Genomic DNA, 14,388 nt, shown 5'->3' with positions numbered 1-14,388 from the left:
CATTTCTTCACAGAAGGGGTTGTGAGGCATTGGAACAGGCTGCCCAGGGCAGTGGTGGAGTCACCATCCCTGGAGGGGTTTAAAAGGCACTTAGACGAGGTTCTTAGGGACATGGTTTAGTGACAGAGTTAGGTTATGGTTGGACTCGATGATATTAAGGGTCTCTTCCAACCAAAATGATTCTATAATTCTACGATATCACATTTTAAATTTTCTTTACACATTAAATATTTCTAACACTGGATTTGAAATTCTGTAAAACTGCTTGCTAGACAGAGATAAATCCTTTGATTAAGGTAGGAGCAACTAAACAAAGGCACAATTCCACTTACCTCATATACTAAGTAAATTTAGCTTAAACCACCAGACAAACCTACCCCTTTAGGTTCCTTAACCATCGAAGAAAGACAATGTGCCTCTACTTCAAAGCTGATTTGTTCATACTGAGTAGCTGTAGAGTATTTTGAGAATAGTTACTACTGCCATTTACAGGCATAATCTATTTCACCACTATTTTTTGCCAGTCATTTAAATGGGTAAAGACCTGTTCTTAAACTTTTGCACTCCCTTAAGCAAGTGAGTTCAGACTAATACGCAGTAAACGAAAGGGAAATATCATAAAGAATTATTTGCATGACACTTTCCTTTAAATATTAGGCTTTATGATTCAGCTCCAAGGCTAAAGTACCTTTTAGTCTGTTACTGACTGTCTTTTCCTAAACTATCAGGGTATTTCAACTGAGAACTGGTTTTGTTACTCATCCTTGCAGGAAGATCAGTAAAAATACACCATGGATTTTGAAAGTCAGAGCATTAACAGGGAGCAATCTGGATCTGTGCTCTGCAGGGAGTCATTTTAATGCATACTTCAGCTGTAACTCTTTGGAACTTGTATGATAACGACTTTACTGTCAGTGGAGATGGCTTGAATAAAGTGAAAAATACTAAAGCTTCCAAGTTCAGCTGGTATTATCCTACCATTAAACAGACTTCAAAAAAAAGAGATACGTGTTCAGTAACATTCACCGTAGTAAGAACTGCTCTATAATTATCCGGTGAGGCACTGAAGATAAAAATGCCTTTTCCTTTTTTTTTTTTTTTTGAATTATCCACTATTTCATGTGCTAATATTTTTTTTTTATGTAAGCTTTCAGTGCTAGGGAATTTGAAAGTGAACCTCTAGTGATTCAGATGGTTACTAGCATAGACTTTAAGTCTAGAAAGGGCAGGCCAGCCATTGCATATTGAGATACAGCGAGTTCTCCCACTCCATAACCTGTGACCTGGGGCAGATTTTCCAGGGTTAGTGTAGGAAATGAAAACCCTCTCCTCTTAACCCATGCTCAGCACAAGTGATGTCCCCTGCCCATCTACCTCCTCTCTGCACTGACAAGCAAGAGCTCATTCCAAGAGAGTAAGGGTCTGCACAGCCTGTGGCAGGGAAACCCATCGCAAGGGAAAATCAATGTAGTCCTTGGTACCAAGCTGAGAACAGGCTGGTGGAGCTGAATGAAGGGCTCTCTGAGATCCTGGAGTTCACAGAAAGACCACTAACTCGGACAGGACACATCCCCCCTGAAGAGCTTTCGGCTGCTTCAAGCTAATAATGAGGTGGCTGAAAGTCAACCACACTCTTGGCCTCATGCCTTTCTTCCTGTGATGTTTCATTAGAACGCTAAATGAAAACCTAATTAAATTTCACTTGGACAGTGTATTTTAAACTCTGTAGCAGGAAGTATTTTATTTAATGCTATTACAGTGCTTTACACTTTTATACTGCGTGTTTTAACATGAGAAACAATTATAAACGGTTGTAAAAAACGGAATTTAAAAACAAAGTACCTACTGTTCAAGGCACAATTTTTGGAGAATTTCGCCAAACTAGACAACAGTTATGCCATTTACTGAGTGCTATAACACTCATGACAGGTGACTGCTGCACACTGACATTCGTGTACATAAGGCTTACCACTTTTACTACAATTTATCAATTTTATTTCTAGGCATAAATCCTCCAGACTCAAAGGGAATTTCCAGATGATTACTGACAGTCTAAGAATGGCTAAAAAGCACCAGTCAGCCAAAAACAACCTGCAGAATGTCATAATTCTCTTTAAACAGACTACTTTAAAGCATGATTTTCCTTGATAGCAATTCTACTAAAATTCCCACACTTCAATTAATTTTATGCCTACGATGGCATTTTCCCACTTCTTTTTACAAAATTAGCTATTTCATTTAAAATCAGATATAATGGCAGAAATGGGAACTACACTACAAAGCACTCTAAAGTTAAACTAATACTCCACAAATTATTTTTGTCTTCTTCGGACATAAACAAAATGATTACTAAAAATGTCATTCAGAAGTTAAGTATGCAGGTTCATACTTGAATACATCTTTCATTTCTTTTCCAATGGCCACATACATTTGGTGTGACACCGTACCTTCGAATGGCCACAGTGAGAGCTTCCGGCGAACTGGCGCAGGGACAAATGACCTCCTGTCTCAGACCTTTACTTTGGAAGACATTGAGAAATGCATCACAGGAAGAAATAGACCCTGAGGTAAAGGAAAAGAAAAATCAGAGGAGAAAACCAATTGGTTTCTGAAGTGATGCTATTCAAACTGCAAAATCAGTATCAAATATATAGGCTTTTCAGAAGAAAAAATATAAAATGGATCTCTGTCTACCCAGAAAGAAGTCATAGCTGCTACAACTATATATATTTACAGAGAATAAGACTGATTTTTGAGCATTAAGTCCTCTCACTACGCTTATGTAGAAATGCCATTACTGTCAGATTCACAATATGAATTTCATTACAGTTTTCTTTTTTACGATGAGATTAATTAAAGATTTAGTTCAGAAGCTCAAAGAAAAACTACTACAAAAAAGGAAAACACCTATACCTTGGTGTCTTAAATAATACAGAGAAACAGTTGATGCTATTGTCATGAAGTGATCCAGATGTGGTTCTCTAGACTAGTGTATTACCCTAAAATTCTAAGTTACTTCTGCATCCGAGCACTATCATTCAGAAGAAATGTTCTGATCCTTTCTATAGCTTAAGGTTATTTACTTCAGTCTTTAATACTGTCATGTTAAACTAAACTGGATTTACTGCAACTTACGTTATATGGAATATCAAGTTTGCTTCAGGATTAGCTGAAGACAAATATATGTAAAGAAATCCAAAATTAATTACTGTTTCTATAAATATCATACAGTTTGCAGTAAACAAGCCCTACACTTCATAAATATTTTAGCTAAGAGGACTGAAGATTGAAACTTTAAATGCAAAACAGCAAACACTCCTTATACTCCTTATTCCCCACAGGCCTTACATGGATTTGCACCATCAGCCACTATCAGCATCCGCAGGGAGGAGAGGTTGATGTCCCTCTGATCTCGATGTGCCACCAATGCCCAGTGCATGTCTCTGGATTTTACACAGGCAACTTTCGCTGCAATTAGAATGGGAAGATTACTAATACACCATATCAAAGCTATACCGCTGTATTACCAATTTGCGCTTTTGACTTTGACTATCAAGCGTATTTCCGTGTATTCTTGGTCCTTACCTTTGTACTGACAGACTTTTTGTATCCATGACAGTGGATTCACTTTCATTAAGGAGTATGGAATACTTATAACATGCATCATGTTCATGACACTCTGAAATCAAATAAGATAAATGGGTTTTATACAGCAATCATGGTAATTATTTACAGTGTGTTATGGGCAAGGACATCTATGCAAATCAATCTATGCTTTTTTATTGTCGGTGCCGGTATTTATCTTCTCCTATCTAGCTATCTACAGTAAGATGAAACAGACTAATGCTTTAATTAAGGATTAAGGATTTAGCCTAATCAGATCATAATTTTGAGCAGTACTGAAAAAAATGAAACCGATTTTATTTCTACTTATACTCTAAACAATTCACTTGAAATAGAAAAAAATAAAAAATATTGGATGAACCATGTCTGCATGTTTGCTATGTAGGTTAACATAATCCCTAAGTTTTCTGAACTTCAGTATATATGAAGACCCTTTACCAAAAATGACAAGTAACGGCAACATATCTCTCTAAAGAAATCCATGTCTCTGAAGACCGAAAAACCACTAATGGTAGTAGGGCACAAATTATTTAAAAGGCAATAGACAGAGAAATTGGATTCACAGGTTAAGCAGAGATCGATTTATTTTAACAGAAAATAAATGAAGGAGCTTTTAGTCCTTCTCCAGGTAGACTAATTCCAGTATTTTCAACAAGGTCATGAAAAGTTGCAGGAAGTTTAGAAAAAGCAGCTGAGTGAAACCCATGACAGATCCAAACCCACACTCCCAGTCTGAGGCAACTACTTCGGTGATTTCTCAGTGTTACTATTCATCAAACAGCCTGTGAACGAGCTGCTGCATTACTTCTGTTACCATTCAGAAACATCTTGAGGACAACACATCTCCACTCACAGCAGCTCAGGTTAAATACAGTATATGTTTTGGAAAACCTAGGCTTAAGAAAGGTAAAGTGTCTCTCTGGATTAGTCATCTAAGCACTTGTAGAACTAGAAAAGATAGCTTTCTTTTCAGTCTGGCACAAGTGTAGGTACAGCAAAAGCACTTACAGGCATGTCATGGAAACACTGAAGATCATAGCAAGATTAATAGCAAAGGAAGGCATAGAAAAGCTCTATTCAATTATGGCTTTCAACTTCAGTGATAAAGATGCTTTTTTAAAATGAGAGGGCCTGTACATCCTGGGATGCCCAGACAGCGACCCCTCAAAACTTGGTATCTGTTCTTAAAATGACCAGTGAATAGCAAGTGTTTTGTCGTCACTGACTGCAGCAACACCTTTAGAAGCAATCCTTAAAAACATGTTAGTTGCCTCTCACGTCAATCGAGGAAGATATTCAAACAGCAAGTAGACAATTTCTGCAATTTCAAGTATCAGAAATGTTTTAGTGCAAGCAAAACCATCTGTTGGTGGGAGTTTTGACAGAGAAGTTAGTCAGTGGGAATATAGCTATGCCATTGGATCATATCTTTAGACAGGCAAGTATTCATTTTATTTGTTTCTGCTGTAAAGTTTGATCTCAAAATCACACATAAGTAATATCAGAGTAACACAGTAAGAACGGGGCCAGAGTACTTGACATGATGCATAAAAATACATTGGCGTCTTTACTGTGTTCATTATGGGTAAGTGCAGTAGCAGAAGATCATGGGTTTAAGTCACATATTTTTGCTTTCAAAGCAAAAAAAATGTATTAAAAGAAAGCGTAGGACATCCCAGTTTGTGACAGTAATAAGCATATTATGTTAGTTTATTTTCAAACACTCACACAAAATCAAGAAAACATACTTACTGTAAGAATCCCATGCCATAAACCAACATCCTTCTTGAAATCTAATACATTCACGATTGTTTCAGCTGTCCAACAAAAACAGAACAGAGTTTATTTTTTAGAACATGGCACCGACCCAAGGCAAACCCACTCAAAAGAAGGAAGCTTCAGTATAACACAACTGTTGATCCCAAAGCTTAACTTTCATAGTAAGTCTCCACTTCAAGATTTGTATTGGCTATGACATTATTTGTACGTCTCAAGAAGTTATTGTAAACGTGCACATATTTTCTAAAACCAATGAAAACAAAACCAGGTTTTTTAATCTAGAAGCCTTTGACCCAGATCTATGTAAAAGATAAGACAGGATCCTGATGAGAAACAAATTAGAGTTCACAGGTGATGTTAAGGATGAAGCAAGTGCAGTGTATTCCATACCTTCTGTGTATCCACACGCCTGGGTCAGAGCTTGGCAGTGCGTCAGCAGTGCGATCCTCGTCACAGTCACCCCGAGCACGCTTCCATCTTTACAGGTTTTGTACTAAAAGAAATAAGCAGGGAATGTCAACATGAAATACTTGCCCTATTGCCATTATTTAATAGCTACGTTTAAAGTGTTTCCTATGGAAGTGAATGATGGACATATCTAATGACTCTATTTTAAGAAGGTAGCAGTATTGAGGAGTTTGGGAGGCATTTTTCTGTTAAAAGACACATTTTTTCAGATAGGCTTTCTCTTTTTGACTGAAGCTTCCCAGGTTTGTTATCAGAAATCCATCTGCTGTTTGAATACAAGCATTATGAAAAATAATTCTAACAATTCTGATCATGTTAACGACTGAAGGACTGGCTAGATTTAGCAGAGAATAACCTAGTTCAGTCTGCTCCGTGTTCACGTTAGATTTTATAGGCCAACCAATAAACCTGAGCTTCTCCCTTCTGTGTCTTACAAGGAATGGGATAAGAACTGAGTGCAGAATTCTTGCTGGGAGCTGTTATAATAATCTATAGATATACAGTCTGAAATACACAAGCTCTTTGATCAGAAGAACATGAACGAGTCATGAGAAAGCAGCATAAAGAGGAGGTTGGAGATCACTTCTGATGATTGCAGTAATTTTCGCAACTTTATGCAAGCGTTTGAAAACTACCAGTGGCAATTAAATTAAACATTTATCTTCCTCCATGATGAAGACAATCAGCAAGATTGAAAATAGGGGGATCTCTGCTTCTCTAGTCTCACATCTGAGTGCATGAAGATAGGAAATACCTTTGCTCCATTCACTTGAACTTATTGCCTTTCAATAATCATTTAAATTCAATACTAATGTCACTGAATTCAAGGTATTCGAGTCTATGCAGAAGTGGGAAAAAATAACGGCAAATAATAAATGAGAAAAATTAAACTTAACAGCATTGCTAGTATTCCCTTCCTGATACTGGTCTTTTTGGGGGAGTGCGACTCACAAAGCAGTAAGTGACAGGCAAGAATATGAACAAGAAATTCCTTCTCTTTCAAAGGGTCTGAAGGTTGTGATATGAGAACCGAAGCTTCACTGTGAAACTTGCCGTCTATCCATCCCAAAGCTAGTGAACAAGCCCACATTGTGAATGGCCAAGGCAAGTTTAACATAATATTGTGGCAGCCACATAGATGACATAAAAACAGTAACAACAGAAACCCCAAAATGCAATTTAACATTTCATTAACTTTTCTGAAATCAATATCCACTATAATTTATTAGAAAATATACTTATTAACAGGCTAAACCAGGATGTTCTTTGCTTCTGTGACTAGTGAATGAATAACGATGTTTACCTAATCCAGAAGTGTCACATACAATCATTTGAGGAGAAAATGCATCTTCACTAACTCACCTCTATGTAAGCTGTGTCATTGTTTGCATCCTTGATGTGTGGGAACCAGTCACGAGGCGGCTTGGAGAGGTGTTTGGACTCCGTGACAAACCACAGCAGCTTTGGCCAGCCTGAGGTACACAGAAAAGTCAGCTTTTGTCGAGTTTCTGCCGGCTAAGACAAGATAAAACTCCTCTCTGCCACAGTTCTCTTCCCAAATTCCTCTGTCACCATTTACTAAACATTGCTTCTTTTAAATGTCAGCACAGCATGGGAAACAAGATTTTCCAGAACTGCTTTTTAAACACAGCTCTCCTGGCCTTCTCAGGCAATCCCTGAAGAAACGGCTGGGCAGTTTAAGCTGTTATTGACCCAAATGGTTTATGGCCGCTCTCCTGTCAGAGGTTACTGTCCCCACCACTAAGCTACAGCACTGAATTGTACAAATGCTTCTCATCTACTCCAGTCCTAAGCCTGTTGGTTTGATCTCGCCTGTGGGCGCAGAGGATCTCAGCAGCACTGGTGCTGCTGGGCAGCCCTGAGGAGCAGGCAGTGACACACAGTGGGGCAAGCGCATCCGCGGCTGCTCCTCTGAAAAGTGCTTCATCACCGGCCTCATCCTCACTAAACAAGAGCAATGACTGTAATTGCAGTAAATGACCCGTGTTATCCACGGCAAGCAAGGGTCGGCTTACCTTTAAACTGTGGTATCTCTCCTGTGGGGCTTTTGGGCAGTCCTTTATGGCATGCGTCACTAGTCAAGGCCACAGTCACTCCACAGCTTCCAAGCAAAAAGCCTATTTGTTGACTTCCTGCATCCTAAGAGATGACAAAATAAAAGCAATAGACAGAACTGATTAGAAGTGCTTGCAGGCTGAAAACATTATTGTCCTTTGGCATGTTATCTTGAAAGGAAAACAGTCTCTTTCCTTTACGCATCTTGGCTGATTAGCAAAACTCATTTGCACATTGACAAAGGAATTCCACAACCTAGACATCCTCTTGTCTACTATAACAGAAACCATGGAGAGAACTGACGCCATCCAATGGCACCTGCCCTCACATCTCTTCAGAAACCATGATGGGTGTCTGGGAGGAGCGGCTGATATGCCAGAGGGTTGTGCCATTCAGAGGGACCCCTGAAGAAATGGCCTGACAGGAACCCCACAAAGTTCCACAAAGGCAAATGCAAAGTCCTGCATCAAGAACAAGCCCCTGCACCAGCATGAGCTGGGGGCTGACTGGCTGGAAACCAGCTTTGTAGTAAAGGACCTGAGGGTCCTGGTGGATGCCAAGATGAACGTGATCCGGCAACGTGCCCTTGCAGAAAGACAAATGGTATCCTGGGCTGTGCTAGGCAAAATATTGCCTGCAAGTTGAGGGAGGGGATCCTTCCCCTCCACTCAGTGTTGGTGAGGCACATCCCAAGTGCTGGGTCCAGCGCTGGGCTTCCAAGTACAAAACATGGAGCTACTGGACAGAGTCCAGCGAAGAGCCACTATGCTAATTAAGGACTGGAGTACCTCTCCTATGAGGAAAGACTGAGAGAGCTGGGACTGCTCAGGCTCGAGATGAGAAGGCTCAAAAAGCGTCCTGGTGTTGGCTGGGATAGAGTTAATTTTCTTCCTAGTAGCTGGTATAGTGCTGCAGTTTAGTATGAGAAGATTGTTGATAATACACTGATGTTTTGGTTGTTGCTAAGCAATATTTAGAACTAGTCAAGGACTTCATAGGGAGGCGGGTGGTGGTGCACAAGAAGCTGGGAGGGACACAGCCAGGGCAGTTGACCCAAACTGGCCAAACAGATACTCCACTGCATGTGACATCAAGCTCAGTATATAAACCTGGGGAGCTGGCCAGGGGGCAGCAACCACTGCTCAGGAACTGGCTGGGTATTGGTTGACAGGTGGTGAGCAACTGTATTATGCATCACTTGTTTTATATATTGTTATTATTATTGTTGTTATTATTAATAATTATTATTTTCCCTTCCTGTCCTATTAAACTGTCTTTATCTTAACCCCTGAGGTTTACCTTTTTCTCGATTCTTGCCCCCAACCGACTGCGGTGGGGGAAATGAGCAGATTGCTGTTGTATGGTCTTTAGCTGCTGAAGCACAATGGGAGGAAAGTCATCAATGTGTACAAACATCTGAAAGGAAGGTGTGAAGACCGAGCCAGGCTCTTTCCAGTGGTGCCCAGTGAAAGGACCTGAGGCAATGGGCCCAAACCAATGCAGAGGAGGTTCCCTCTGAACATCAGGAAACACTTCTTTACTGTGAGGGTGACTGGCACAGGTTGCCCAGGGAGGTTGTGGAATCTCCGTTCTTGAAGTTATTAAAAAGCCACCTGAACACAGTCCTGGGCAACCTGCTCTAGGTGACCCTGCTTGAGCAGGGGAGCTGGACCAGACAACCTTCAGAGGTCTCTGTCAGTCTCAACCATTCTGTGATTATGTGCTGATTCTAGGAAATAATACGGGTTATAGATGCTCCCAATTCGAGAAAGCTTTCAACCCTTAAGATGTTACGATGGGCATACAGTGGTGACAGTATCACTATTTATGCTGATCTAATCTGACTGTCAATAACCATTTCATTGAGTAGTTACAGACACATCTCAGGAGCACTACAGACAGTCAAGTGCCCATTAGAGAAAGTACATTACATTTTACTTTCATCAAGGGGATATAGGCAGCGAGGCTAAAAAGTCATGTAATGATTTTCAAGTCTAGGCCATAGCTGTTCTTTACGAGATGCTGTGCTTCTACAGCATTATATCTGCTTTATGTATAGTGTCTTGTCATGATTCTTTCATGAACTTTACATCTATCTACTAAGCTCTTCAACAGAGCAAAGCCCTAGATGTAAATGCATACAGAAGTATTAACCCTTTCTTCTCAGAATGATTCTGCAGAAAACAGCCTACGGAGTCTTAAAAGATCAAATTAAAATATCTTTCAAATCAACCATAAAGCCCACTTAACCATAGAAGCAACCAGAATTACAGAACATTTGCCTTAACCTATTGATTTATTCAAAGCAAAACTGGATGATGGAAAGAAAGCCCCAAAGCCTGACTAATTTTTAATGCAATTATTATGTAGTCAAATAAAGCCATCTAAAATGATGAAGCAATGAAATCAGAGAAAAGACAAATGACTTGTTTTCCATACCACCTCAACACATGTATATGGCACCAAATATCAGAACTTTTGATAGCTGAGCAAACAATGTAGGACAACAAACTGATCTGTCAAAACTATGCTCTGTAACTCCTTCCATCCAGAAATATTGCGTTTGCCTTTACTTCCTACAACCAGAATGCATTTAAAACCAGGAAACATTGACAAGGTACCTTTTCAGGAAGGTTTTTTAAAATTAAGCTTGTGCATCCTCTTTTTCCAGTAAAAAAACAGACAAGGAGAGTAATCTTTGGGCAACAGAGAATAATACTGGTATATCCATGAACAACATTTTGGGGAGTATGCTGTCAACCCCACTGCACTTGCGCCTGGAGGGCTTCCAGGAGAAAAGGGCTTTGTCAAGCGTTACTGTCCTCACTGACTCTTGTGTTGACTGGTCCATATCTGTGTTGTCAAACCCTGGGACAAATGCTTAGTGAGATCAGATCCTGGTTCCACATTAGGATGAGACCTGGCAGCTCCACTCTTGAATTCTGCTCAGTGGAAGGAAATGTGGTCCCTGATCAGCGCAGGAGAGACGGGTCTCCTTGGAGCTCCCTCAGAAGGAACGTCAGGAAGATGAGGGCTGGAGTGCTCCATGGAGAACATCACTCCTTGAGCAAGATACAGCCTCTCAGACCTGCTACTCTACCATGTATAAAGGGAGGTCACTGGTTTATTGAAGTACCACATCCATACTAACATTACCCAAGATTTCCCAGTAAATTCAAACTAAAAAATGGTTACCAACGTATGTACATGAATGACTTTCCAAATAGCACTTAAAAATGGAAACAAATTTCATAATTCAATGTAGCAACAGCATCCCTCTCATTTTTAAATTAAAAATAAAATGTTGTTGTAACTGTATGCCCTATAAAAGACTTATAGCATACTGTCTCACCACTGTACCAAGAAAATGCTGATTCTCAAGCAATACAATTCCATTTAATGCGGGACTTATAAGCAGAAACTAACCTAATAAATTTCATTAAGAAATCTAACATACATAAAGCAGTAGAAAGTGTGGACCTTAGAGCATCGGCATATCATGGCTCTGCAGGATGCACCGGTTAAGAAATGATCTGTCAAGCTCTTCTCATAGCAAAACAAAACAACAAGAAAAGGAAACTCCTATTAACAGTTTAAGATTTTAGATAACACAGGCAAGAATGACTATGGTTCCACTTAGTGCCTTATCAACTGGTTTAGAACATGTCCACATACATATTATTCATTTGTTTGTAGTAGTTCACACACCAACAGAGAGAATCATGTACAGATTACTCAATACAACCTACTCACCTGCCACAGTTTCTAGTAATAGTCTGTTTTACATTAGGACAACCTCACCTCAAATAGCACTAAAATCTTCACCCCATTCTTTTCTGTACAGTCAATTCTTTCATTTGAAAGAACATTGCTAAAGAATTACGTGACACAACACTACCACAGGAGATGGGAAGAATTGCACCGTGTGTGGACAACACCCGGTGTGTTTTACAGACTTTGAAATCCTATGCCATGCCCTTGGTGTCCACATTAAATCCTGCCCTGCAAGACAAAATCAAGATGCTGAAGTTGAGCTACTGTGATAGACGCTGTTCTCAATGGCCTTAGACGCTCTAGTTCAGGATCTCATGGTACAAACACAACCAAGCTTTCTGGCAGACTGCTTGTCTGTGTCTTTCATTTGCACTTCCAGTCCCAGTCTCACACCTAACTGGTTGTCACCAACCCTCACCTGCTTCTGGTGGCTTCATCCTGACATAGAAGCAAGAAGTACTGCAGGGAAAAGACATCCCTTGCCCCTAGCAGGTGTCCCTGTGATACCTGCTGCCCCACAGACACACTTGTTTCTAACTACTCCAGCGGTGTTGAGTTACTGGACTGACAGGCAGGAGGTGGAAGGTCTGAAACCATCTCAAGCTGAGAGCCTTATACATCCCACAGACACACCACAACCTTACCTGCACACCCAAGCACGCAAATATGATCATCTTTGCTGTTCCTAACACCTCAGCATGATGAGCCCAGAGCAGTCAGGACCTTGGGTAAAATGTGTAGGTTTGAAAAATGAAGTTTGAGTTGAAAATGTGTGAAGAATTCAAAGCTTCCATGTGGGCCAGGAAAAAGTCTACCGACCTTAAAAGCATCGATTATTTTAGATTTCAGAGACAAGCTATTGGCATCTCTTTTGAGTAATGTAAAATATATGTCTGCACTGCTGGAAACTGCTTTGTAAGTAGAAAAAAAAAAAGAAACCAAATCATCTGCTGCTGAAATAAAAAAATCCTCCTTCCTTATAAATAAAACCACTCTCCTGCCCGTAAAGAAAATATACTTTCACGACACACCGTATTGTCAGCAGTGTTATTTGCTATTTTGGTAATTTATGCCAATCTGCTACTTTGGCAACCCCCTCACTTGCCACAAACACTTAAATTTTGCTGAATTTTGTGAGGGTAGAAAAAAACCTCAGGGAGCCAGTGGAGACCAGGTGAAACAGCTCAACCAACACAGGCCCAGCTGCACAGGCAGAGAGAGACTTGCCAGCGATGCTCATTGTCAAATCCTCCACAATTCACAGTTTCAAATGACATGTAATGCAGGTGGAAGGCAAAAGATAGAGCTGAGGTTTGAGACCAACTGCTGACTTTGGAACTACCATTTTACATTTCTTGAAGGTGCAGCACTTGCTGAGGTACGAAAAATGAGGTCTGCATAGCTTTAGACTATGTCTGCACACACCTAGAGAGATCAATGTTTCAGATGAAGCGAGCCGGAAATCCTCTCTGCTGTAGGTAGCCGCTCATGGTTCTCTAAAGACTTTTATTAAAGGTTCCCTAAAGGTTTTCACCAGTACCTGGAGGCAAATTGTCTTCTTTCTGCTGCAGAGAGTGATAATTCATTGTCGGGATAAAAAAATCCCACATGTGGTTGCATTTCAGCATGCTGTTAATGTCATTTCTATAACGCTTTGTGAGAGTATCTGTGTGAAGGAAAACAATTATGATCCTTTCTCTGTGAGTGAGAGTGCATGTCCTTATCTAATAAGGAAGGAAGGAAGAGACAGCCTGTGCAAAAGTTGGGCTGATAAAGGTTACTCCTGTCCACTTGCAAATCCCAGACTGCTTTCAAAATGAGAATTATGTGGTGAAGCATTGCAGACTGAACTTATCTTGTTTTCTGTTACGATGATTATTTGAGCTCCATTTGCTCTTCTCCAAACAAAAATTTGCTGGTAAGGAACAAATAGAGCAACCATCAGCGTAAAGGTCAAGCATCACCAGTGCTGAACCAAAAGTGAAAAGACATCAGGGAAATCCTCTATTTTTAAAACACAAATATCAAAGACCTTAATAAACATTAAACACGAAGCAGATGCAATCCTCATGCCAGTTTTAAGATGAAGGAATCAGCTGTCTCCTCAGACAGAGCTTTGGTATCTGGTTGCAATTTGCACATGAAATCTGCAACTGTGAGTAGTCTTAATGTCTAAAAGTCTCAATGAAAGCAAGACACTGGTTATTTTTGGCAGGGGCCGCTGCATGAAATGTGATATGCTCTCTAGGAAACTACCATTTCCTAAACTCCAAAACATAAAAAGAAAACATGGACTTTAAAGGGCCTGGGATTCACTGTGCCCAACCGTGCAAAGGCCTCTGCTCAGTGCCCAAGGCATGGGGAGGGAAGGGGGGCACAGGGCTCCAGCAGTTTGCACCAGGGCTCACGTGGGGCTGTGGGCACTTGTGTTCTCTGGAGGGATGGGAAAACTGTGTCAGTGAAAAGAAAATATCTAACATTGTATGCGTATTTTAAACCCAGTGGAGAAAGAGATGCATTGTCAAAAGATGTTTAGAAGTGTGTAGAGCCCCAGTGTTTCTGGCACACTACAGCCCAGCGGTGACTAAAGCTGAGGGGAAACGAAACTCATTTTATCTCAGGCACTGAAACACCAGGAAAGGCGTGAAGGTGTATTTCCTTTGGAAT

At 40.4% G+C, this 14,388-nt stretch overlaps 1 protein-coding gene across 9 annotated transcripts in view; it reads right to left on the bottom strand.

The window, feature by feature from the left end:
• The window catches only part of DIP2C (disco interacting protein 2 homolog C), a 322,355-nt gene that overhangs the window by 73,619 nt on the left and 234,348 nt on the right, over positions 1-14,388 (bottom strand). For all 9 annotated transcript variants that reach the window (XM_065830042.2, XM_065830044.2, XM_065830041.2 and 6 more), the window contains 7 exons: positions 7,908-8,031; positions 7,234-7,343; positions 5,794-5,896; positions 5,377-5,441; positions 3,586-3,679; positions 3,349-3,468; positions 2,448-2,562 (listed from right to left, as the gene is read on the bottom strand). In XM_065830042.2, the coding sequence (XP_065686114.1) occupies positions 2,448-2,562; positions 3,349-3,468; positions 3,586-3,679; positions 5,377-5,441; positions 5,794-5,896; positions 7,234-7,343; positions 7,908-8,031 (731 nt within the window). The remainder of the gene's footprint in view (positions 1-2,447; positions 2,563-3,348; positions 3,469-3,585; positions 3,680-5,376; positions 5,442-5,793; positions 5,897-7,233; positions 7,344-7,907; positions 8,032-14,388) is intronic.

The sequence above is a fragment of the Patagioenas fasciata genome, chromosome 2 (genome assembly GCF_037038585.1).
Source record: "Patagioenas fasciata isolate bPatFas1 chromosome 2, bPatFas1.hap1, whole genome shotgun sequence".
NCBI lineage: Eukaryota > Metazoa > Chordata > Aves > Columbiformes > Columbidae > Patagioenas > Patagioenas fasciata.
The sequence above is the reverse complement of the archived record's forward strand: the minus strand, read 5'-3'. Positions and strand labels throughout refer to the sequence as shown.